Genomic DNA, 26,707 nt, shown 5'->3' on the forward strand with positions numbered 1-26,707 from the left:
TGTTGTTGTTGTTGTAGTTTTTTTACAACAACATGGTCTACATCATCCCTCATCCTAATAAAAGCCCTATTTTGAATAGAGCTGTATGTGTGCCCACTGGATGATAGCAGGCTCCTGATTAACCCTGGAGTGACTAGCTAATGTCATTGAAGGAGGGCCACCTGGCTGTGAGACTGTACAGTCAGCTGCCATTGAAGGGCCAGAATAGGAGACGACCAGGTGTTGGGCTCCAACCCCCCCCACTAATTGTTGCCATGTAATAGCCTGCTTGACTGCGCAATATAGCCTAGGGGCTAGGATTAGGAAAAGCTGTTGCCAACACAGAACTCTATTTTCTTGTCTTGCCCAAGGTTTTGTGTGGAGATTTCTCCTAAGGCCTTTTGACACTGCACTTAGCACAGCGCCGTGCGCCGTCGTCCCAATCGTTCATTGTGTGTGTGCTGACGTTACGCAGCACATGGAGGCTCGCGGCGCATGGGTCGGGTGCGGCAGGTGCACCCGAATTGAAAAACGTTCGATTCTGAGCAGCATGCGGTGACAACATTGCGGCGCTTCCAGCTAGAGATTTTTCGGGTGGAGTTGTACAGTGAAAAACAAGTGGATGAGAAAACGGAGGACTCATTAATGAACGCGGTCTCCCGCTGTGTAAAATGCTGGGATGTGAAACAAGTTTCGTGATGTCTTGAAAAACAAAACCACCTCAAAGTGGTCTACATGGAGATACAACTGACAAACGAGCAGTTGTAGCTGTTTTGTGAGCTGTTTTTTCATCCTGCGAACCGGTGTTAATCCTGATTGATTTGGGGCAAGAGGCAGAGTACGCCCTGGATTGGTCGCCAGACAATCATTCAAAAATTGGAGAATTAAAATCATCTAATTGTGTTATGATGATAGTCATGGACATAAGGAAATCTTCAAAGTATTATTAACTTTATATTCTTTTATTTTACACTGCCTTGGGGGCAAGAGGCAGAGTACCGTAATTTTCGGACTATAAATCGCTCCGGAGTATAAGTCGCACCAGCCATAAAATGCCCAGAAAAGTGAAAAAAAACATATATAAATCGCTCCGGAGTATAAGTCGCATTTTGGGGGACAATTTATTCGACAAAAAACAACACCAAGAACAGACATGAACGAGCAACAACAGGCTAAACAATACGGTATGCTAACGTGACAAACACAAAAACGAGGAGCTGAGAACGGGCCTGACGTAACATTCAGTTATTTAAAAAAAACTATTACATAAATAACACGTTTATAAAACCATCTGTGTCACTCCAATTCATTAAATCCATCGATCGTCCTTTGTCAACAATGCCGTGTGCCGCGCCGCAGTTCAAATTATTCCACAGGCCCATACAACGATATATAAACTAGATTTTAAATAACTATCACATAAACAACAATATTATCAAACCATTTATCTCACTCCAAATCATTAAATCCATCGATCAAATTTCTCGTCCTTTATGTCATCCTGGTGACAGAGGACATGTCCAGAGGATATGGCGCTTTAAAGTGTTAATTACTTTATTTGATTTTTTTCTCTCTATTTTTTATGTTTTGAATATGCTCAAGATAAAGATATCAAAGCATGTGAAGTGATCAACTATACTAAGAATAACAAGTAACTATACTTGTAAGTAAGTGATGTGTTAATGATCAAGTAAACATTTGTGAAAAAAAACATATATAAGTCGCTCCTGAGTATAAGTCGCCCCCCCACCCAAACTATGAAAGAAAACGCGATTTATAGTCCGAAAATTACAGTACGCCCTGGATTGGTCGCCAGACAATCATTCAAAAATTGGAGAATTAAAATCATCTAATTGTGTCATGATGATAGTCATGGGTATAAGGAAATCTTCAAAATATTATTAACTTTATATTTTTTTATTGAACTGCCACAAGTTTGGTTTTAAATCAGTGTAATTTACTTATTTCTTTTTCTAAATAATAGATTTTACTGAAATATTTAATATTTAAAGCACTGCCCCAAAAAATAGTCATTCAATGTGCATTCACAGCTGTGATCATATGTAACCTAGCACTCATCATTAGCATTCCCACTAAATGTTCGGCATTTTGTTGAAGAGCCTAATTGGCCCGATGAACCTTTCATAGTAAGCGGCAATAAAGGAACAAAATTTGCAGTGTGTATTGACTGGAAGGCAGATTGATATGTCTGCTGTTAATGCGCGATAGTTACGCACTTGCACATGCCACAAGCCTCATTAAAATTTCAGAAGCCACAGTTCTTTTTTGTCAGAATATTTGATCAATGTTTATCTGAACACTGGCTATGCCGGGTTAAATCAGCTATTTGGCATGGCCTTCGATTTTTACACTGCCTGTGGAATTGAAGTGTTTTGTCAAAAGTGTCAAATGAATTATCAAGGCATTGTAAAATCTCAAATTAAGGAACTTTTTTTTGTTGCACTGCAGTTTGGAGCAGATCCTTATTGGGATGTCGGTTGTCTACAGTCATGTAAAGTCAGTCGAATTTACGAAAAAAGGATTACTAACGTTAAATCAAATGTATTTAGATATTTATAAGTACCTCAAAGAGCTTCATATGCCCACAGTTGACAAATATCTTCACCCTCAGGAGAGCAAAATAAAAAAATATCACGAATAATTTTCAATCCTGTAAAAAAACTAAAAATAAAAATCCTTTCAAACTATTGGGAAAAAAAAAGATGGCTGTAATGTCAGACTTGGGCACACACTCATGGCTAACAACAAGGCGCTCTAAAGCAGCCTAAAGCCATAATCTACACACTGGCAACCCTGAAGCATTTGCAAACTTTATAAGTTCCCACTTAATTAGTATCTCACTTCTCTTTGTTGTCACCCTGTTGAAATTTTCAACATTAGAATGTCTGATTGTATTTAATCTTTTGAAAATGTTTAATATCATGTATATTTTTTAAAAGTTATTTTGCGTACCTCTAGAGGGAGCCTGCATACTACATGTACCACACGTTGCAGCAAGCAGCCAAATAGCTACCAGAAATAGATTACAATGATTTGAAATCTTTTGTGCCTTTCCGAAGAGCACTTTGATGCAGCCTTTAATTGCCCATTTAACTTTCTGAACTATATAGCACAGAGGTTAGGTGAGTCTGAAACTTTCTTTCCAGCCCGCTATGACATTGGAGGAAAACGCAGGGGAAATACTTCTAAGTAATCAAGAATATTTCAAGTCAAGGTCAAGGACCAGCTTGCTCTCCACTGTTTGGTCTTTGGCATTTTATTAAAAGTCCAAATTGAGATCAGATAGATGCTGCAGAGCCTTGGACCGATTTCAAAAGAAAATGTTGTATATTCACCTCTGATAGCTACGATGGCAATCTTTGTTCTGACCTAATAATGTATCCAGTCTTTTGAGTCCCTCTGGTCATCATCAGTGACAAAGGACACCTTCATAGAGAACTCTCACCCAGCCAGTCGCAGAACTGTATCTGTTCATCTTCATCCCTGTCTTTTGTCGCTCATCTTATTATGACTTTCTGTTAAAGCACGTTGGAGGCCTGTGTGGCTGTTGGACTATAATGGCTCTGTCTTTGATTAATCATGGTCATCCATTGTATAGCACATCTAAGGCTGTTGTGTTAATACTCATCAATGGAGACGGGTCCTTTGAAAAGGAGATGGATTACAGACGCAGTTCATGGAAATACACGCGGTCAGTAAGCTTTGATGGCTGTCATGTGCTCAATCAAACTGTCTTCAACAAATATTGATGCTTGTTCTTACCTTTTTATCAGAGGTGTAAGTCTTTTTGTCAACTCCAACAGTCAGCCATCAAGGGTCAACACATAGCTTTGTTGTCACTTTTATGATTTGTTGCGGTGCAGAAATCGATATTTAGTGTTCCCAGTGGAATGGTGGATTGTCAGAGACTTGGTGTGTTTGAGAAAAGCCGTGACCGCTTCCTCAAGCCGGCTCGTAAATAACCCGTCCGTGCCAGTTTGCAGACATCCGTGTTTGTCTGCAGCTGTGGCAAGGCTTTGTGAAATAACTGATGGGCAGTGATGATGTCACAGGTTAGGAGTGATGTCACAGCCATAACTCCCCATCTCGCTGTCTGAATGCCAGATGGACGGTACAGAGGTGTGAAGGTTGGAGCTTAGAAGCTCTTGCTCGGTGAAGCTCACCCCTCAAGAGGTGTAATTAACTCAGGTTCGCGATTTGACACGACTCCTTTGGGTCCAGTTTCCTTGACCTTCTCTTAATTAGGCAACTTGGTCAAAACTCCCAGAAAGCCCATTTGTCTAAAAATGTACATCCAGAAAATGGGCCGTAAACACCTTTGCTAATCATAATGGGTTTGGAACACGAGGAACCGGAGATTCGGCTAGAGCAAAAGCTGTTTAATCAGACACCAAGGTTTGAGGTGGGCTATTCAAAAATCAACCTCCCTTCCTTTGGGCATTTCTACCATCCAGGCTGTCAGTTATCCATCTCAATCTGTTGTTTCCTCCCAACGCTGCCATTACTATACCTGCATCCTTTTTTTTTTTCTCTCTCTCCCATTGTTTCTGCGTCCAAATTTCTCTGTGTTCCTCCCCGTTCTGCCCGTAATCACATGACACCTCGAAGGGCCTTTACTGAGATGAGCTTCACACCTTCAGTCCTCGCTGTGACAACAGGTAGCGCCGCCGCTCACCACCTGGCCTCCCTCCAATCAACACCTGCTCAGCTTTGCCCCTTTTCTTACCTGGTCCCTAGTGTTTTCTTTTCTTATATATCATTTTTACTTATTGCACTCCACCAAACTATTTTCCAGTCTATTTATTTATATGTGTAATTTTTCTGCCCTTTGTGAAATTTTACCCGGATTTCATACCTTCCTTAGTACTCATTTAATCATTAAGTAAAAAAAAAACATGAACGCTAAAATGGGGTAGGGTGCACCATGCTTTTCAACAACGAGATAAATACCATGTTTGTGGGTTTGCCTTGCTTTTCATCTGGCAGCCCATCACTCCCGAGCACCCCAACCACTTCCTCTTGGGAGGCCAATTATTTGACTGCTAAAGTCAATGGTACTGCGAGCTACTCGTGAGTTCCTCTTCTCTTCAAGGTCAAGCTGATTGGCCCAGGTTAATGGGCAGATGTGGGGCTGAGGAGGGGGGGGGGGGTCAAGGATCGAGAGGCACACTCCACCTCATTTCTAAACTGTGTCTCTTCACCACAAGAGCTCCTTTTACTGCAAGCGCTTTGACAAACAGGATTAACCTTCGTTGTGGTGTGCTGGACCGAGCAGTGTAGGAGTGATTTGCCACCATTTATTGTAGACAGTCTTTTGGGTGTTCAGTGTTCTCAATCTCTATTGATGATGACTTGGAAAGGAAATTTATATCATTATTATTATAACCAAAACATCACTTTTCGATTGTCCATCTGCCTGTCTAATGTGACATTACAAACACATGTTGATCAACGAAACGATGGAACAATAAAAATACAGTACAAGGGCTGAAGCTATCAAAGATTTCGATCTTTGGATATCCTATTGAAAATATTATCAAATGATCAGGTATTTTGCCAAAAATAAAAAATATTGTAGATAGTCATTCCACAAATGAACAACCAAACATTTTTATATAATCAATGTTTTTTATTTAAATGTAAAGAGCGCATTGGAGTACATTATTTTCTAGGGGTGTAACGATTCATCGATACACATCAATTCATCGATATAATGCTCTACGATTTATTGGCATCGATGCTAAACGTAAACATCGGTTTATATCGCCGTGTTTGACCTCGGACATTAGACGCGACTTTATTTTGAAATCCAGTTCATTGTTGCTTGCTTCCTCTTTCCGGGAGCAGTGAGCGGCGTGTTGTGTTGTGAGCAGAGCAGGCACGTGAAAGGGGAGTCAACAACTAGTATGCGGCTCCTGAGCTGGTGCTATGGCTAGTGTCCAAAAAGACGAGGAAATTTGCTCCCCTTTAGGCTTCAAGTCATTCAAATCTCTATATTTATATTTAAAGAAAAAACACGACATTAAAGTTCAGTGTTAAAATAAGCACTTTGTATACTACAATACTCTTGTAATTTCCTAAATAAAGAGTTTGCAGTACCTTGTTGATTTTGCGTATGAATTGTTATAAATCAGGATATTGTTCTATATTTTTTATTTAAAAACAAAAAAATATCGATCGTAGAGCACCATATCGCGATGTATCGTGAATGAATCACAGCAGGCTTTAAGATATCGGCAAATATCGTATTGCGGTTCTTTGTATCGATATGATATCGGATCGTGACAAAACCCGCGATTTACACCCCTATTATTCTCCTCTCTAGAAACCGTTGCAAAAACAAATGCTGTTAAAAAAAAAAAAAAAAAAGAACACAAAGGCTCGTCTCTGTCAGAGGCGGAGCTGAGGGTGAATACTGCAAGACCTACCCCCCCCCCCTCAAATTCTTACACCCCTACCCACCCCCACACACACACACACACACACACACACACACACACACACACACACACACACACACATTGACAGCCATTAAAAACGTGATTCCATTTGTAGTATTCCAAGCTGTCCTTAAATGCATCATGAACAGTCACCGCACTTCAAATGAGTCACAAAAACAGAAGAGCGATAGACATTTGCTGAATAAAACAAAAATGCGCTGCAAATGAGTCACAAAAACAGAAGAGCGATAGACATTTGCTGAATAAAAAAAAAAAAATGCGGTCAAGTGAAGTGCGATTCTCACACAATGGAAAATAATCACAGATGTGTTTTCATTTGAGAGGCTGAAATCCAGAGAATATGTTTTGAAAAGTCCGTTTTGTGTGCAATAAGTTAAGTTTGGTTAAAACGGTTCTGCAAAGTAGTGTCAGAATTCCTCCACTGCAATTTAAAGACTCATCACCAGTTACGCCAATGCTTGATATTGGTTATTGCTGCCAACGGTGGCAGTTTTTATTGTCTGGGGCATTTACATTTTCACGTAGAGTTGGACCCACTGTCCCAATACTTTTTGACGGGAGTGAAATGAACCAGTTATGTCTGTTTAAAGGCTGTCCAGCAATGGCGAGAAGCCTTCTGTCAGCAGGGTGACTTAGGAATACAAAGACTCAGGGTGGACGGTCAAGATGCTCTCTTGGGAGTCAACAGATCAGAGGTCAGCATTGGCTGTTGGGCGGGGGAATTAGGAGTGTGTGTGGCTACTTATGCACCAACGGCTGTGTGTGAGCATGTGTAGAAAAGGCCGCCGCATTGGGTGGGTTGGACTAGGCACAAAATGGATCCCAGTGGACAGTCGTTTTCAGGACATGTCCCCGTGGACAGGAGGGGAGAAAGAGGGAGCCAGTGATGAAGCTTGGTGCTGTTTGGCCGATGGGGTCCAGTAGAAACAGAGCAGCCTGCTAATGAAGAGCCATCTGAGGCCTTCATTCACCTTGAACATGGGCCACTGCATTTGCCCTGACCTTGGCTTTGATCCACAAAAATGCTTGACCCCTGCTTTCCCCCTAAGAACTGCCTTCCTACCATCTGGGCAGCACGCATGCACATGCACATACTCAAATGCATATGTATGTGCACGCATGTTGACCCGTATGGGCCTACCGATCTGTCTATCTCTCAGGCCCCAACACTGTCTTTGTGCATCTAAGCTTTATAATGTGTGTTAGTGCATAAGTGACCTTTACATTTAATCATTCATTTCAGCCATAAATCCCTTCCCTTATCGCTTTCGGTCTCACTACGAAGGGAGAAAGGTTATGCTTGCCCACCCAAGACCATTACCCCCAAGTGGATGAATATTAAAGAAATAATATTTGGTTAACCAACCATCTCTGTTCTTGCCGTGTGATCGACTCTGGATCATACACTTTGGTAATGTATTCATATTTGACTGATGAATATGGTATTTGACAATATTTATTTCAACATTGTCCAATACGTTTCTCTGTTCGTATTAGCCTATTTTGGTTTTTATGTATTTCTATTATTCTTTAACCAAAATGAATCAAAATGAATGTAAATATATTCAAATATTGCAAGAAGGGGTGTGCTCAAAATATTGATACCAATATTAATAAAAACGTTACCCTATCGAGATTCTAGTTCTGAGTAGCAATTCCTCCTCCCTGATGCTAGGGGGCGCAGTAGACCCAGCAACTCACATGCGAAGGAATCACCTAAATGCAGAAAGTTAATGATTTCTTTCCTTCGATAAATTGCAGATGTATCCACACTTCTACTTTATGGATGTGTTCAACATTAAGTAGTAGTAAGGCCATATTGTATTGTATTACATTATGTAATCATATCAATAGGATCGTATCGAGGTACATATTTTACTTGCTTACAAAATTACACCTCGATGTTTTTTCAAAATGGTGTATTTTATTTACACAGCAATTGTGGGGGTTTATCCCCCCCCCCTTTGAAAGAAATGATTACTAACTATGGAATTTGTGTCCTTGACATGAATATAATCTCTATATGGATGTGTCCCATGATTGATTGGCCCTACTTACTGCATGGAGGCAGCAGCGGCTGCTCATAAGCAGGGGAACAAACTGTACCCCGGCTTAGTAATTAGAGATAAACGGAAAGAGGCAGCAGCATGCGACAGAATGAGGGAGAGATAGACGGAGCAAAAGAAGGCAAGATTACCCCTCGCTGCGCATCAGCTCTGATTTCTTTGCTGCAATTTTTTTACCCACTGATAGCATTGTCCATTTACTTAAGTGAACTGAGGATGACTCTTTTGGAAAACACTTTTTTTTACTCTAACTCTCCCCACTATGCTTCTCTCCCATACCATCTTCTGCAGTTTTTTTTGATTGTCCTAATTTAATTGTCAAATTTTCTCAACCAACCATTTGTCTAACTCACATGGAGGGCATCGGTAAAGAGGCATGTGTCAGAGTCAGAAGAGTGCCTGCTCCAGCTGGAGTCAATATTTGCTTTCGGAATCTCAATAACAGGCCTGCAGTCATCTGCATCTCTGATAATGGACGGCCATATGGCTCTGTTGACCCACTATGTACGGAGGTTCTCCTTCTTTCTCCACATCTTTCTTCCCCGTCATTTGTTGGCTTCACTCTCAACTTCTCTCATTTTTTTTTCATTTACTCCTTCCTTGACATGTTTGTCTTCCACTTATCACGGAAATGGACGCATTGTGCACACTTTTACAAGCGTAATTTCTCTCTTTTTGTCATCTGTGAAACCCTCTAAATGACCCACCATGCAGAGTTGTGACCCAGGTTACCATGGCAGCGGTGCCTGGGATGTCCAGTCTTTGTCCAACTTGTGACAGAAAAAAAATGCAGTGCATCAAGTTCTAACTGCAGGAGGGAACGAGTGTTTTTGTTGTTGTTGTTTTTTAATGCTGAGACATTGTGTTGTTCACGCCTCCAAAGCAGATACTTGTTGATTCTATGCAAAATTATTCATTTTCCATTTTCGCTTGTTCTCATTGGGGTCGTGGGTGATCTGGAGTCTATGCCAGCCGACTTTGGACTCTGGACTGGTTGCCAGCCAATCAAGGGGCAGAAAGAAAGAAAGAAAAAAAAAAAAACATTGAAATTCAAACCATAAAATCGCACTAAAAGAGTACTGGTACACCATTTTGGACATCATTATACTTTTTGAGGTATAAATATTTTCTCATCAAGATTTTCATCCTAGATGGAATATGCCACCATACTGACACCATGTTGATCCCAACTTCCTCTTTCACACTGGCCTTTGTCTCTCTGCCCCCCTTGTCCGTCCTTGTGAGCAGCTTGGCCATCTCAGCCGTTAGTGTCCCGGCTCAGCTGCCCGTCAAGCCCACTTTGCCATGGTTTCCTCAAAGCCATTGGTCATGGCTGCCTTGGCCCCCGCTGTGGCGGCATGTGCCCACCGCAGGCCTCCTGCCCAGTCACTGTCTTGTCCTATCTAACCAACCCAGACCGGAGCTTCTCTATCCTGTCCAACCTATCTCAGTTCAACCTGGTTCATCTTTGGCTTTTGCTGGAGCCCAGCAACACCCCATGCTGTGCTCTCCTGGTGGGATGGGGGGTTGAACAGTTTCTGTTTGGTCCTTAATATACTGTCAATAGAGGATACATAGTGGTAAACAGACTGTGTTGACAATAATCAGTCATTGTTGAATACTGCTTGCTGTCATCATGCCATCAAACAGACATTTTTACTCCAGCAGTTTTCTTTTAGCATATTTTGCCCTGTCCCAGCTTCCATTCCACAACAGATTTGGCACACTTCATCTTTAATAATGACATGATAATGGCTGTCGGACTGTTTTCCACCCTCACCCGCAGCTATTTCACGGCCCCATTTATTTATTTGGACTGTTCCCGTCATTTGAAATCCGGCCATCCATCCTGCTTACTGACTTGCCCAGGCTCCAGTCGCTGCTTGTCACTCTGAATTTCAAATGGCTTCAATTTTCCCCCTGATGACACCGAAGTGGCGAGCGGCATATCAGAGAGGGTAGTAGTCTGCTGCCGGAGTTCTATTAGTGAGGAGGAGGGAAAATGGTTTTGTGCTTTGGTTCTCATCTGTTGTCACACTGGGGCTTGCATTTCTCTTTTGTCACCAAGTTGTGACCCACTTGGAACTTCTATAGAAAATGGATAAAATGTATTGTTGGAAAGTAGCCTTTGAAAGCAAATGTTAACATTTTGAACATCAAAGTCAAAAGTCAAAGTCAGCTTTATTGTCAATCCCTTCATATGTCAAGACACACAAAGAAACCGAAATTCCGTTTCCTCCATCCCACGGTGACGAGACACAGTAACATGCTTACATGTTCCAAGTGCTTTTTAGAGCACCTGATAAAGAAACTGAAAAACACGATGTGTGTACAAAACTTAACTTAGCTTCCCACATATTTATTTATTTATTTATTTATTTATTTATTTATTTATTTATTTATTTATTTATTTATTTATTTATTTATTTATTTATTTCAACCTTTCCTCACAAGCACAGGTATCAAACTCAAGGCCCGGGGGCCAGATACGGCCCGCCACATAATTTTATGTGGCCCGCGAATCAAATTCGTGTCATTACCAGAATTGCAAATTGTCTTCACTTTTAATAATATCTTTTTTTATTAAATATTTGACCAGTTTTTACTCATCTGATTTGAAAACGAGTTATTTGTCAGTTTGTTTTGTAGCTATTACTGTATATAATGAGGTGCTCATACATTTATTTGGGTTGACAGTCATAATGGCCCTCCGAAAAAGAAGCTATGACTACAATGCGGCCCGCCAAAAAATTTAGTTTGACAGCCCTGCCCTAGGAAATTCCAAGATTGTATATTTAGAGAGAAAAAAAGAGGTGGTATGTTCAGGTTTGGATGGAGGTTGAGTCAGGTGGCACTTGGTGTAATAACTTTGACAACCTCTGCTTTCTGTAATTAGGAATGAATGTTGAACAAGTGCATATTATTTTCAGAAAAAATTGCAATGTGTTACCAAATATGAGATGTTTTTTTTAGTTAAATTTAAGAATAGACTTCAATTAGTACTGCTCTTGCTTTGTACTGTATCTTTTGTATCTTCCTTAACAATAGTTAACCAGCTATGAGGAGAGGGCTCTCTACCTGGAAGCCATTGTCCAGAATCACAGAGAGGTCATGACATTTGAAGATTTTGCCTCGCAGGTGTTCTCTCCCTCCCCCGGCTACCCAACGAGCGGGACAGGTGAGAAATCCCCCATAATGCACTTCTTTTCATTCAGTCTCCTTGTTTTGCCCACTTGTTTTCCCCATTAGTGCCATTCATCTTCCTTTCGTCTCGTCTTTATATTTTACCTCTCGCCCAAATCGTTTCGCGGCAGGCGGGACGCACCTGCTTGCACTCACCGTCCCCATCTTTGCTCTTCTTCCACCTTTACTATTGAATATCAAACAACAGCCGCTGGCTTCAAAGACATGCTCCTCAAGCCACTTTGTGCAATGTCTTTCCCATGAATATAAGCAGCCCTGTTAAATGGCTCTCGGTGATGGTGCGTGCGTGTGTGTGTGTGTGTCGCCATGAGATCATTCACCAACACTTAAGGGATCCATCCGGCAAACAGCAGCTCGCGGATGTCAGCACAGGACTCTTATCACTTCATGATGAATAGAATACAAAGCGTGCCTTATCTTGTTCTTCCTACTTGTACCAGCACGGATCGATACACAGCTGCACAGAAATCAATGCAGGATTGCACTTCTCTCCTCCGTTGGGTCTTGATGCACATTCTGGGGGGGAACGTACTATACAATAGCACGCCATAGACAGTTTTTTTGTTTGTTTGTTTTTTTTTAAATATGTAAATCGCCTTTTTCTTAACCGTTATAAATCAGATTGAGAGACAGAAGCTATGGATTTGAACAGATATTTGAGAAATATTGAAGTACGCACTTGGGCTAATTATATTATACATAAATCAGAATTCAAAAATGTCAAAATTAAGGTCGCAAAACACTATATTACCAACTAAAGAGTTACTTTTCTGCAATAAAATATAAGTCAGGTTGTTTGGCCTTCAGAACTGAAATCTAAAAGTAAGTAATATTGCAGTGATCCCTCACTACTTCGCGTTTTGTTTATCGCGTGTTCACTACATTGCGGATTTTTTTTCCAAATTAAAAAAATAGCAAAATAAATAATAAAGCTTCTAAATTGAGGAAACGTGGCTAACCTTTAGGACAATGTAGTATTGCTCCAAATGTTCATTTATATTCCTTTAGAAGTCCGTTTTCGTGTGTTAGTAGTTAGCACGATCGCGAATTAGCATCTTTCCGCTAACTTGTCAGCCTGCCCAGTACTTCTTGTTGGTGACCGTACTTTGCGGATTTCACCTATCGCGGGTGGTTTTTGGAACCAATTATCCTCGATAAACGAGGGATTGCTGCACTTTGCTCATGTTTTTTCGGCCTGTCAAATATTCCAATTTTGTTGTCTTTGTCCTGTTGCAAGTGTGCCTGTGTGTTTGCGGGGGGATGTGTCTGTCTGTTAGCTGTTCCCTCCGTGCTGTTCTGCTTCCCATTGCTGCCACTAACATGTCATCCATGCCTCATGACAGCGTGCAGGCGTTGGCCGGGAATGGTTTGGGACATGGAATACCCTTGGGCCAAACTGGACTGTAAGACTCTTGCTTTGCCTCCTCCACACTCGGCATGACGCCCAACCACAGCCCACCGACATCTGTGTGTCCATTTCGGTCACCCCAATGCCTCACAGCCAATAATAGATACCCGGGGGGGCCGCATGATTTAGCTTATAACCCTGAGCAGGGTTCCACTGAACATGCATATGCTGCATGCTATGTGCTAATGCCCCTTCTGTGTTTTATCGTGGAGGCTCCGTCTTCACTCTTGTGCCAGCTTGGTCTTCTTGCATGAGTTTGTCCATCAACATTCCATCCATTGTGCACCTTGTAATTGTGTTTTTGTTGTTTTTATTCAAGTGAGTGCAAAGCCGTGGCCTGAGATGCCGTCACAAGTCAACGACCATCTTGAGATATTGTTTCATGGCTCCTAAGTGTGTTTTTACTATGTGAACTTGCCACTGTTTATACTTTGGACATGCCTCACAAATCGCTTTAGCCGGTGGACAGCAGACCCACTGGTTTAAAAATATCACCGGTGGATTCAAAGGTACTCGGTTAATCTCGAGTGAGACTCAAACCTTCCAGCGACAACTAATTGGATACCACACATGCCGTCCAACCATCTTTTCAGCAGCTCTGTGTTGTGTGTCTGTCCACTGCTGTCTCACGTGACGCTCTACTTTTTTTCCTTTTTTAGATTAAATTAATCTTAAAGGTCCAAATACTGTATATGACGGAAAGGTAAGCACCCGGGTCAGAACGACACCCTACCCTTGGCTCGTTCATGCATCCTGGCTGTTGTAACTCAAGCCCCGCCCACCCCCTTCTTTTTTCTCCCCCCATCCACGACTAACCAATCTTTATTTACTGATCATACTGACAAAGGGAAGGGGACGGCAAAAAACAAGCTGTTTGTTCGCTGGGTGTCCTCCTGTCGAAGCCGGCCTGGTAATTGAGAGCGGTGGCGACAATTAGCACCTGACTAAGTAGCAGCATGAACAATACGGCTACACTTCTGGCCCTTGCTTCTGCATGCCGAGCATCCTTTATCTCTTTTCTCTGCAAACACTCTTCTCTTTTCTTTTCTTTTCAACCCACCTCCCCTCCCCCTGAATTTCCTCCTGTTGGAGTGTGCCTGTTTGCCCGAGGCAGACTCTGAGACCAACACCTGCCACACTGGAAGACGTCTTTGTCATGTGAAGCCTTGTTTGAACTGCCATAGAGGGGACCATTGGGACACCAGCAAGCCCCTTTTTTTTTTCTTTTCGCATTTCCACCTGAAACAAACCGGCTGTAGAAATGTTGAGTCTAAATGACAACAACAGGAACTTTTTTGACATGGAAATTCATTCTTACTTAATAAGGCCGCACAAGCGACCGCAGCATGTTGTGAGAGATGCTGCTGGTGGTTGGAGCAGTAGGTTTTAATGGGCCACTTAATGGATAGGGAAGCTTGAGTGGGTGAACTCCACTGCAATCACAAACTAATGAGACTTCTTCCTGTCTATCGTTTGCCTTTGTGGTAGATTTGATTTTAGCACGTAATGAATGTTTACTGTAGGAATTAGTGTCGAAGAATACAGGAATGCAGGATATGAACTGCCTGTGAGGTCGGCCCCCGCGTTTAATCGAACCCGTCCCGTTATTTTCATATTCATATGTAAATTTGAGAATGTTTGGACACCCCCCACCCCCACCACTAGTCTACACACCTCCCCTCACACACACACTGTTTTATCCTGGATGCTGCTGGTGTCCACTGTGCTGCTGAGTGTCTGTTACTCCAGCCATCTGCCGTTCCTTTTAGCCGCTGCAACTCGAGATGCTGTGCAAAAAAAAAAAAAAATGGCAGCAAATAAAAGGACAGGGAAAGAAAATAGGCAACCAGATGCTTTCCCAACAAAGCCGAGGAGTTGTTTAAAGTCGCGTCATGGGGCAAAGACGGGCAGGGGGCTGCAGGTTGAGCAAGGAAGTCAGGTTGGGGCTGACATTTGATTGTCCTCGCTAACATGTTTTGCCCACCTCCCTGCCTTTCCCATAATTCTTGATGTTCAGCTTTTGGGGACAAAAATGGCACACAAACCACAAGACCTTGATGTCTGCTTTTTTTATTTTTTCCACAAGCATTGAAGAAGTTTATATATATATATATATTATATATATATATTATAATATATATTTCTAGCTGTAACCTTTTCTTCCTTTTTTATCACTCAAGCATCTTGACAACCTAAAAAAGCTTCTTTCACAAGCTATGTTTTCCTCAGCATGTGAAACAGCATGAACCTTTAAAATCGGTTTACAGTGGAACCTCTAAAGCCCATCACGTTGAGCAACTTGAAAGTTCTTCGTCACGTTGCTATGACGTCATGCGATAGTTTAGTTCAACCAACATCAAAACTAATCCGTCATTTAATTTTGAGTTTGGGTTTTCTGCAATGTGTAGTTCACTTAGATCAATAACGGCATTGCAACATCAGTTTAACAAAAACGTCTTTTTTCACAGAACAACCAAGGTCATTTTACAGTTTTTAATTAAAATGAAGAAAATATCAATAAAATTGAAAAATAGAAATCAATGAAATGAAAATGAGAGTGCTTTGAAAAAATAATAATAATTAACTGAAACTACATTTTGCATTTATAAACTGACAAAAACATTCTCTTTTCATCTTTGTCAATTATTTCATATATGAGCTTTTGGGGTTTATTTTAAATGTAATTACTTTGATATCCGTGGTTGTGAAGAAGCAAAGTCAAAATCTCATTTGGGGTTTGTAGTCTCCTTTGTTATTAACAATACAGTGGCCTTTTTTTTTTTATCGTACACTCCACAATTCAGTTTATGTAAAAAAAAAAAAAAAAACTCGTGCTAAAACGTAAATGAAGCAATTTCAAAGATATAGAAACTAATACAAACTAACAAATTAAATTATTTTAATGTCCATTATTCCTGATGAGAAAATTACCGCTTTTTTCCATGTATAATGCGACCCATTTATAATACGCGACCTAAAAATGGCATGTTGATGCTGGAAAAAAGCCTGTACCCATGTATAATACGCACCCAAATTTTGACTCCTACTTAAGTCCGTGAACGTAAAATTAGTTCAGAAAAAAGATCATCTTTGGGAACAACCGGATGTTATTCTGCCGGTCAGTATCACTGCGCATGCGCTAGCATACTCAATAGCGAAGAAATGTTTCGGATTTGTGTAGGGTACATTGTGACAGCATACGAGCAGGTGATCGAGCAAGCGTCTGATACGAGAGCATTGTGTTTGTATGGAGCATGTTTGAAGTGAACAGCAGAGAAGAAAGCGCATCTGTAATGGCGCCCTCCGTATGATATCCGGATTTAAAAAAAAAAAAATAAATAAATAAATAAATAAATTTGTACCCATGTATAATGCGCACCCCAGATTTTAGGACAATAAATTAGTTAAATTTTGCGCATTATACATGGAAAAAAACGGTAGTTAAATTTTAAACCAAGTGGGCGTCGACCAGCATCCCAAAACAGATTGACTTTAGGGGCTCCACTGTGCCTCCTCATGTCCTAATGACTGAAACCAGGGAACAAATTTTTTAGTTGTGAACGGTGGCTCAAGTGGGGGCATTTTCATCTGAGGGTACGTTCGCATGCATGAAAAAGCCCTCCCAGATATGCTGAAGAATCACATCGTTTAAGTCTGCATCTCCCATCATCAACTTTTTTGGTTTGTTTTTTTTAACGCTCTCTGTCTTGCCAATGTGTCACTTACAGGTTCCCTCTCCAGCAGCACAAACACTGAAGTCTCCGCCGCTACACCGACAGACCCTGTTGACCAGGTTTCCCCCACCATGCCCCAGGCCAGCAGGAGCCGAGTCTCCGGTAGACTCCGCCGATCAGCTAGCGCAATAAGCAAATCGTCCTGTTGAGCTGAAATACAGCCTCGATAGTTTGTTTTGTTTTTTTACTGTAAGAAACTATCATGTTTTTGTTGATGTTTCTTTAGCTCATGCCACGTGAATATGTAACTGGAGGCCAATGCGATTTTTAATTTGAGTGGCAATCACTCACTTTGTTGTGACATTTCCTCTTTAAGTAGAACATTAGCCCTAAGCTGTTTCAGCCACTTTGTGTCCCCCCCCCTCTTGTGTCCTCTAATGCATTTGAAGAAACCAATCTTTCTAGGAAACGGGAGTCTTCTTTTACTTGAGCTCATTCATGGTAACTCTTAGTTACCAAATATTGATTTTCTTTTGAAAACCTTTATCTGTCGCCCCCCCCCCCCATCTTTTTTTTTTTTTTTTTGCATTTGTGTTGGAGGGTGCTACTCGTGTGTAGTGAGACCCCAACACAAGCTTTGAAAGCCGCCCTTGCTGCAACACAAGTAGCAGCTGCACTTGCTCTTTTTAAAGCCAGAGTGGACAATCGGTGACATCTTTCTAACTTGAGTGGAACTGAAAATTATGGGATTGTTTTTTTTTTTCCCCTCTCTTTTTAAATCACTCTAATGTTTCCTTTTTAAATGGATTCAGATAGATCGCGTCATGATTTGATTTATGCAACTCTGCTGGAATGAGAAAAGACTGCGTTTGTAATTGCATTGTGATGTTGTTAACATGGACTCGTGTCCGGTAATTGAATAAGTTCCTGCTGTCTCTTTCCTCCTCGATTTGTTTCCCTGTCCTGTGACATCGACATTCCAACATTCAAGCCATTGATTTTTTTTTTTTCTTTGCACTTTTTTTGTCAACTAGCATTGAATGTTCTTGAAAGTATATTGCTTTAAATTTTATTTTTTCCTCTAAATTTCTTAGATGTAAATAGAATGTTTTTTGAGGAATTATTTCTGCTGTTGTCGTTTTGTGTAGGCAAAGCTCAACTCAGTGCACTGACGAGTGTGTGTTTGTGTGTGTGCGTATGTGTGAGACATGGATTGTCTGTCCGCTCTGATGCCGTCCCAAGGTTGTTTGAGACAAAACATGGACGATCTTCAACTCGTCATCTTTACCAGAGTGTTTTCTCTCTCCCCTGCGACCCACAACAAAAACAACAGCAGATGGATTTGGAATGGCGGGTCCTCTTAATTATATGTGCCGCGTGTGCGTCTCTCTCTTGTCTTTACCGGCGAATGGAATCAAGTGGCCCCTCCTCGTTCCCATGATCCACGAGCTTGGGTTTGACGTGGCATGCCTGAGGTGAACTCTCAGAGATCTCTAAGCAACAGCCTGGCTGGCGCTCTCACCTCTCCAAGTTACTTGGGTTGCCATGGCAGCCAGGTGTCCTCTGAGGACTCCACCCAGGCTGCAAGCTTGTCCCCATCTGGTGCGTTTATATATGCCTTACTTTTCCACTCCTCACATATTTCCAGCTATGTTTGTTTGCTAATGGATACAAACATGCAGCTACTTAAAGCTGGTGAGATGTTTGTGCTTTTTATGTCTGGAAGAAAATGAATGTATGAATCCCTAGCGTCTAGGTTTTGTTTTACTCTCCCCTTTAAGAACCACTTGAAATAAATATCTAAAGATTGTAGCATAGTGATGATGTCTGTGTCATTGCAGGTGGACCAAGATAAAAAGTGAAGAAAATAACGTGATGTTTTTTCCCCCCCCTGGTTTTAGCGTTTCTTATGTACTTGGTGTCAAATTTGAGGGCTAGATCACCATCTTTAATATAAATAAATACCTGTAATATATTCTTTGTATAAGAACAAGAGTGGAATTTAAAGGGAAAAAAAAGCTTGAAGATTTCATCTCTTGTCAACATATCAAACAGTTTTTAAATCTGCTAGCTTTTATTAGAGATGTGAAAATTGAAACATTTCATTAAATGCAATTTGAAATTGTACGGCGCGGCGTTTGTCCTTTCTTCCGGACATTGCGTAACCTCCAATATGATCCATTAGCGATTGTGCGTGTTGCGTTGCTGTTACTCTGAGCTTTCTGAGCCAGGCCTCGCTCGTAGCAGTGGGGGTAACCTGACCCTCCTCCCATCTGTCTCCCCTGCTGCTCAACCTCGTTTATAGGAGGCCTGCATAATGGAGCCTCACTGGGAGGTGCAGGTGCAAGAGCTCCAAGCACCTTCGGGTGCCCTGCCTCGTCTTTTTCCAGATAAAGACGCCAGAAGCACTTGACCGTAATTTGAGCCCTAAAACTTGAGTGTGAGAAAGAAGCCTAATGTTACCTCATTTTCACTCCTTGATAGGAGATTTTAAGGCTGCATGTCGTGGCTCCTCTGAGCCATCCTCTGTCAGTAGAATTTTATGTTACACCTGTCAGCCACTAACATTAGAGTCACATTTACAAAATGTAAAAGCCCAAAGCCCATTATCATTCAGTTGGCAGCCTGACAATTAAAATGGGAAAATTTGGCGGGGCCGTCTACCTGATGTTTGAAGCTATTTAATTTTTTTTCATACTCAGTAAAAGAAAATGGGATATTCCATTGCATACGAAAGGAGAGAAGAGTTAGAAAGTATTTTTCTTTGTTTTTAAGTGTACGAATTATAATAATTGTGGTTGCTTTAAATCAATGAAAACTTTTTTTTTTATGTTTGTGGAAATCTTGAGGTCCACCTTTATGAGGCAGAACCTGTCTGCATGCCTTACCTCCACTTTATCTGTCATTTGAAAAGTGTAATCCATAAAATGTAAAGTGTTTTTATAACACAAGTATTAAATGAGTCTGATTTGTAGAAAATTGGGAATTATAAGTGAATGCAAAAACTATATTAGAGAATGAGTGACAGAAACAGGCACTGATTTAAGTTCTGCTTCCTCTGCTTTGACTGATTGGCCGGGGATTGCGCAATCTGATGTGACCGAGGCTGCACCCCACCTCACTCAGCCTCGCCCATGTATTGCAGGAAATGTGCAAATTCAAACAATAGTAATCATAAAATCATTTATTTGATCAAAAACAATCTGAAAGACAGACCAGAAAACTTCACTTGAAAATAACTCTGTGATGCAGGTCGGCTTTGCCTCTTCTGACGATAATACCTTTGCCCAGTGCCCACTGCTATTTTCACACTAGCTCTGCGCATTGTTTCTACTTGAGAGGCCACCAGATCACTTCCAGAGGCAATGAAAAGGTATGAATCAAAACTGGAGTAAATGTCATCTCAAAAGTGTTGCCTATAATAACAGCTTCTGAAGATTACTTATAAATTTGTATAAAGCAGAAAGAAGTGAACTGCTTGACTTTACTGAAGCAGGCAGATGCTGCTGATTCAACAGAGAAATTATTTCTAAAAAAAAAAAAAGGGGTGGGGGGCTCTGTCGGGTCTGGACCTATTGAGTGAATTTCTGATGAAACCCAAAATGGGGAGTCAAACTTTTTTTTTCTGCAACAAATACAGGTATGTGCGTGAGTGTGTGTTTATTTGTGCTGTTTCTTTTATCTAAAAGGTGAATTATGGGTTACCTAAATAACTAACTTTTAAAATATTGCATTTGTTATAACCTGGGTGTGCACTATTTTGTATGTATTTAATAAGCTTAATTCCGTCAAAATGAAACCACCTTGAGTCAATATTGTCATTTTGAAAATATTTTTTATTCTTTTTGATAGACAACAACAATATACACATACAATCAAAGCGCTATAAAAGCCAACATTTAGGAAAAATAACATCCTTAAAAAAGATTGCATCTAAGTTAAGAGCTTCGTGTTTTTGTTTTCTCCTTCTTTTTACAAGAGTTGCGGGTATCGATGATTAGAACCCGAACCCACGACACTTGTCGCAACTCATAAATTAGACAAGAAAAAAAAAAAAGTCAATTTGGCTAAACGACATGTAAACTGCCAGAACGATTCACAGAGTGGGGGAGGGGGGGGGCAATCACAACAAACACATCAATAAGTTACATAAAATCATTAGAATAAATAAATAAATAAACATATGATGACAACAAAAATATTGCAACAATCTTCAATTGTAATAATAGTAATAATCGCATTAAAATATGTGCCAGCGTTCCAAATGAAAACAATCTATATTGACTCCGTAAGGCAGTTGTACAGCAGGATTTGGATGAGATGGAGGCTATTTCGTTCTACACTAAAGGCATTTGTGGTTCTACTTAACAGACAATCCTTCAGTCACACATTATTAAGAGTAAGACAAACTTGATCATTTTGTCTTCCATAAACAAAGCTACAGTGATCCTTTTTTTTTTTTTTTAAGAAAAAGAAAGAAAGGCTTCGACGGATTTCTGGACAATTCTTAGGTCTAGAAGCTATCATTGAGTACATGTGCTGTCCTAGAAAAAAAAATATCCTTTAACAGTCAAAACTAAGCTTCTCCGTAAACTAATTTGAGGAAAAGAACGTCTCAAAATAGGCCTATATAGTTTAAATCGAAAGAGAAGCGCTCAACAATCACTGATTGGCATGAAAGGGGAAAGACACCACTTGGAACTCACAATTTATTTAATTTTTTTTTTTTTCGAACCCCCTTAAACTTTCCTTTAGTTGTTGGTTCTCTTCTTCCTCCGCGTCTAAAGGCACAAGTTCTGCGTTTAGCAGGCAGGCCGCACGGGCATTTGGAGCAGGATTACCTGACGGTTCTCCGACGGGTGGCACTTGTTTATGTGCCTGGTCAGTCCCGGCGAGCTGTACAGGGTGGCGGGGCAGTACTTGCACGGGTACGTTTGGGACGAGTGCATGAGGCGCAGGTGTCTCTCCTGGCCCGCTCTGCTGTTGAAGCTCTCCCCGCACACGGGACACAGCAGGCGGTCCGCGGGGCTCAGATTGAGGGGACTTTGGTTCGAGGCGTCCTCTGGGGACAAGGAGGCGGGGGAGGATGAAGGTTGCGGCACCTGCTCCGCCGGGAACCTGTTCTCTTCTAGAACTTTCTTCTGCACGACCTGGTGTCCCATGATGTGTTTTCTTAGGTATGCTTGGCGCTTGAACCTCTTCCCGCAGAAGTGGCAGTCGTACGAGCCGTCGTCGGAGCCGGACTCGGACAGACTCGGACTCGGGGTGTCTCTGTCGCTCGCGTCTTTGGCTTCTTCGGAGGCTGATTTGACATCCGCGGGTGACAGTTTGGCCATTTGGGGCTTGGTGCCCTGCGTCGATGGGGGCGGGACCGTTGAGGCGCCGCTGGTTCTGGGTTTGTGCCAGCGGCGGTGCGAAGCCAGGTTGGCGGGGCAGCTGAACATCTTATCGCACTCTGGGCATCGGTACTCGACCCGGACGATGCGGGAGCATTTGTGCTGGGCCAGGGAAAAGGGGTCCGCATAGGCTTCCTTGCAGAGCTGACACACGAACTCCCCTAAAGGCTTGCTGGTTCCCGGCGCATGTGTCCTGGCCTTCACCTCCACCGGACCCTCTTTGATTTTGAGCCCCAGCACGGGGGAGGTGGTCATCTCATCTTCGAAGTTGAGCTTACGGATGGCTTTGGGTTTTTTTGGAGCGCCTTTTGATTTGCGCTCCGTGCCGTCAGCTGCCGGTCTCTTGGTGCCGGCCACGCGGTTGCTTGGTGCCGGCAGCGCGCCGCCGCCGCCGGTGCTGCTGGTGGTGCTGCTGATGATGCTGGTCGTACCGCTTCGGCTGCTGTTGCTGGTGCCGATTTTCAAGTCGACCGGGGCGTACAGGAGGTGGTCCAGGCCGGAGAGTGAAGCAGGTGTTGGGAATGACTCAGCAGAAATGGGCGAGCCCAGATTGAAACTACGTTCGAAATAAGCCCTGTCGTGGTCCTTGCTGATGGGCCGGGTCGGGCTGTACAGGGCTTGGCACACCGTCTCGGGATTGCCGAACTGGGCCGGCTTCTCCGTTTTTGGCACCGGTGCGTCGGCTGCCGCGAGATCCGGGGATGCCGCGGGGCGGTCCGGGCTGGGCGCCGCGCACATCGGCGGCAGGCATGGCTGGATGTGGGTCGGGAAGGCAGCTCGGGTGAGGTGGGTGCAGGGATCCTGGAGGTCATTCTCGTCCGGCCGAGTCCTGTAGGAAACATGTGCACACTTCTTGTTTCTTTTTACCAGGAATCCTTTGGGCATGTTGGCTGCGGGGAGCGGCGGGAAGGCACTTGGAGGATGCGGATGCAGTGTCGAGTATCCAGGGCGCTTCGAAATACGGCAACACCTGACTGACGACTGTGCAGGGACTTTATTTCCCCGCTGTATGGCCCCTTCTGTTGCTGAAATGTTTTCGTCTCGAAGGCATAGCTTCACTCTTTTTATGGCGGAATGATGCTATTGTTCTCGCCCCCCCGGTTGCCGCATCCCCGGCCAATCAGATGTCTGTGTGATCCCAGTGGAGTGGTGTGGGAGGGTCCCGAGCCCCGAGCCTTGCTTTTGGTGGATTTCGTTGGAGGGTGTGCAGATAGCTTAGCAGATGCACTGGCGGTTTATTGCATTAATGTGCGTGCCTGGCCCCTCCCAGACGGAGGCACACGCCGGCGCCCTCCTCTTTTTACGCTCTGGTGGCTCCCTATACATGCACACGCGCCCTGGCTTTTGTGGCTCTCTTTTGGGGGGGGGGGAGTTGCTGAAGGAAATCTCCAACACAGAATCAAAATAGGTTGAGACTATCCAAAAACACATTCTTGCTTGTTTCATGCAGTCACTTTTACGCACCACATTTTTTTATGCCCTGCAAACTACTTTTATGGGCTTTTCTTTTATCAATACTACAAGAAGAAAGGTGGGGTCGGTGGGGGTCTTTCTTTTTTTTTTAGGGCACGTGTCTTTCTCGGTAGTTTAACCCCAGCTATAAATCAGACATCTCGCTGCATACATAAGTAATAAGAAGACCCTCTGGTCTTTGCGCACAATAGACACGTCTGCCCATCTTTAAATAGCCTTGCCTATTTCCCCCCACCTTTTTTGTTATCGTTTGGAAAGGCACGTTGTACACTCAACAATTTGGTCCACAATGTGACGCGTGCTGTGTGAACTCATCAGCCCCACAAGTAACAAAGGAAAAGATGAAACATGTTTCCCAAATGTATATTAAAAAGAATCCAAAACGTGATTGCATATGCAGCTTTATGGGATTGTTGTTTAGAAGTAAATAATGTCAAAAAATATGACAACGAATTCAACGAAGCCTATTAAATGTGTATTAAGGTTAAGTCCGCGTATTTCTGCTTAGTTTTATCCCCCCAACAAAGCTCAATGTAAGCTGCGGTGCGCCACTTGGCCGAGTGAGCATTCTTTTCCCCTTTCAGTCAGCAAACGAGGGAGGAATTAATCTCCATCGTCGTACATTGTTCCTCTCATTTGCATAAAGCTGCAGTATGACCAAGTCAAATAATTACACAATCGGAGCTCAGCCTCGGGCCTGTGCGCCTTCCTCTCAATGGGCCCATGTCTGTGTGTGTGCGTGCATGCGCGCTCCAGGGTGTGTGCGCGCGCGCGTGCGCGCTGTGCGTGAGTGAGTGGGTGCGTGCGTGCGTGCGTGTTTGTGCGTGCGCGCGTGTGTGCGCTCAAGTGCGTGCGTGTGTCTGTGCGTGTATGCGTGTGTGTCACCTGCCTGTAGGCGCACATAGCTGTTTTTAGTTAACTTCGTTTTCAAATGTATACCATTTCATTTTTTTTATTTTTTATTTCATTTATTTCCCAATTCCAAAACACAACTATAGTATGTTTTAATATAATGATTTATTTATTTTGTTTTATATGTTTGCAACTTTTTTCACTTCCACTCTATAACTGCCAGTCATGGACCCTTCGATCAGCTTATATCATATTATATCTGATAATATAGGATTGCTCGGTTAGTTGAGACTTTGATGGTATTTTAAGGAGTTCCTCTTTCTGCCATGCTAATTTCCCCGTAAACCTACGCGTGGGCCGCTGTCTCGGCCTCGGCTGTGTGCTAATGCGCATGTGCGGCGTTTGTTTGGCGGCGCGTGCTGCCCGGGCTTGTACGGGAAGCATAGGCGCCTAATTAGCATACAGCTGCAACCAGAAGGCCTCCTCGAGCCTGTTGTCATCCCCCAGTTTTTGTTTCCACACCCTGCGTTCACTTTAATTACTGAGATGGTAGATATGCGTTTCAGATGGTAAAGCGGGTAAATATTTGTGAAGCCTTCAGTAACGATGGCCTCTAAATTGCGTCAGGTGCTGTTGGAGTAAAGACTGCTTGAACATTGTTACAGATGACTAAAGATGAATAGATGGTAATACCTTTCAGTTGTAACTGATTGTATATTAATTTTGGGCTTAGCCGGAGTTTGATAAGACAGGAAGTAAAATCCAGCTAATGCGGGAGTCTTTTATGGAGGGAAAGCCTAATTTTATTGAATGATCTGCTGAGGTTGGAAAAAAAAATTAAGTAATGAGCTCTTTTTGACAAAAGGAGTAGATGTCTGTGTCTGGGAGTAAAGGGACCACGTTTGCAGACCCCACAAAGTAAGAAAAGTACAGATCTGCCAATGATGGTTCAATTCTGTGTAGTAGTTTGTCATGAAATATTTTTTAATATATTCATACGTATATATTATTCATCGATATTATTCATCAATACATGGCGAAAAACTCCTTGCTGAAAATGTATTTTATCTGGTTATGACTTCCGGCAAGACAGACTGGAATGGTCGCCACTCATTCACATGGCATATGGAGACAGAATGCCATTCACACTCATATTTACATGATAATTGAGTGTAAAGGGAACGTATGCTGCTTGCGCTGGACTCGGGTGGGATCACCACTACAGTGACTCTTCTATTTCCCCTTGAAGGAGTATGCATTTTAAAAATGCCCTTATTTGGCTTCATGAGGAGGTCACATGATTCCAATTTCTAAGTATTGTATAGAGAAGTCTTACACCACCAAAGTAATCAAAATATCGTTAATGTAATAGTGTTTAATGCAGCTTTTGATTCAATTGGGCATAATGTTGTGGCTGCTTGAATCTAATTTCCCCACAGTTTGTCAAACATTGACAGCGTAGCATTTTTAGGGGGATTATTTCACATTTGATGGGTCTTATTTCGACCGCAGATGCCTCCAAATGAATGATCGGCAAGCCAAATTGAAAGTGCAATAGGACAGGGCTCTAATTGGTGCTCCCTACATGGCCGTCTTCAATGCATTGTCAATCAATTACTGTAATGGATTAGCTGAGGTCTTGTTCTTGCTGCTCCTTTCCATGGAGAGAGCCAGCGAGGGGAGCCAGATTTAATAAGGCTGGCTGCGGACACGGCACAGCCTCACTCTCAGCTTCTGTCCTCGGGCTGAGAGCGTATGAGCAGGTGTCAACAAGAGAACAAAAGTGGCAAAAAGTAATGCACATGATTGCTTTAGTGGCTTGTTGGCGAGAATAAAGCAAGGCGATAAAAGTTTGCCACCTCTTTATTGCGTGTCTATTTCTAAATGTCTTGTTTGGAGTCAACATTGTGCTCACAGGCTGGCTCTTCAAAATAAGATGACGCTAAAATATTTCAGTATCTGTCTTTTATTCTTTAATGAGCACCCCCTGTCAAGAATGTTCTTAGTTATTCACAGTGGAAATATTTGTGAGCTCTGTCTCATGTTCTGTTGTTTCTATTCGTAAAATGTGAAATTTTAGGTCACCAAGTATTCTCACTCACCACAAGCTTGCTTGAAATCCAGTTTGAGAAAATTCTCTTTGGTCTGTTGTTATGCCGGATGTAGTTTACAG

The 26,707-nt window shown here is 42.4% G+C and overlaps 2 protein-coding genes across 4 annotated transcripts in view; one reads left to right on the top strand and one right to left on the bottom strand.

Moving 5' to 3' along the window:
• ralgapa2 (Ral GTPase activating protein catalytic subunit alpha 2) overlaps positions 1-18,940 on the top strand; it is a 67,547-nt gene extending 48,607 nt beyond the window's left edge. The window contains exons 39-41 of one of the 3 annotated variants that reach the window (XM_061300875.1): positions 11,584-11,705; positions 13,799-13,842; positions 16,868-17,008. In XM_061300875.1, the coding sequence (XP_061156859.1) occupies positions 11,584-11,705; positions 13,799-13,803 (127 nt within the window). In that variant the 3' untranslated portion in view covers positions 13,804-13,842; positions 16,868-17,008. Of the gene's footprint in view, positions 1-11,583; positions 11,706-13,074; positions 13,843-16,867 lie in introns of those variants that run through there. The other 2 variants (XM_061300873.1, XM_061300874.1) reach the window with 2 other exon arrangements.
• A 1,735-nt stretch (positions 18,941-20,675) lies between these two features.
• insm1b (insulinoma-associated 1b) lies at positions 20,676-23,357 on the bottom strand. The gene has a single exon (XM_061301569.1). The coding sequence runs from the start codon at positions 23,092-23,094 to the stop codon at positions 21,616-21,618; it is 1,479 nt and encodes a 492-aa protein (XP_061157553.1). The 5' UTR covers positions 23,095-23,357; the 3' UTR covers positions 20,676-21,615.
• Between the last annotated feature and the right edge of the window lie 3,350 nt (positions 23,358-26,707).

Source organism: Syngnathus typhle, linkage group LG16, assembly GCF_033458585.1.
Source record: "Syngnathus typhle isolate RoL2023-S1 ecotype Sweden linkage group LG16, RoL_Styp_1.0, whole genome shotgun sequence".
Lineage (NCBI taxonomy): Eukaryota > Metazoa > Chordata > Actinopteri > Syngnathiformes > Syngnathidae > Syngnathus > Syngnathus typhle.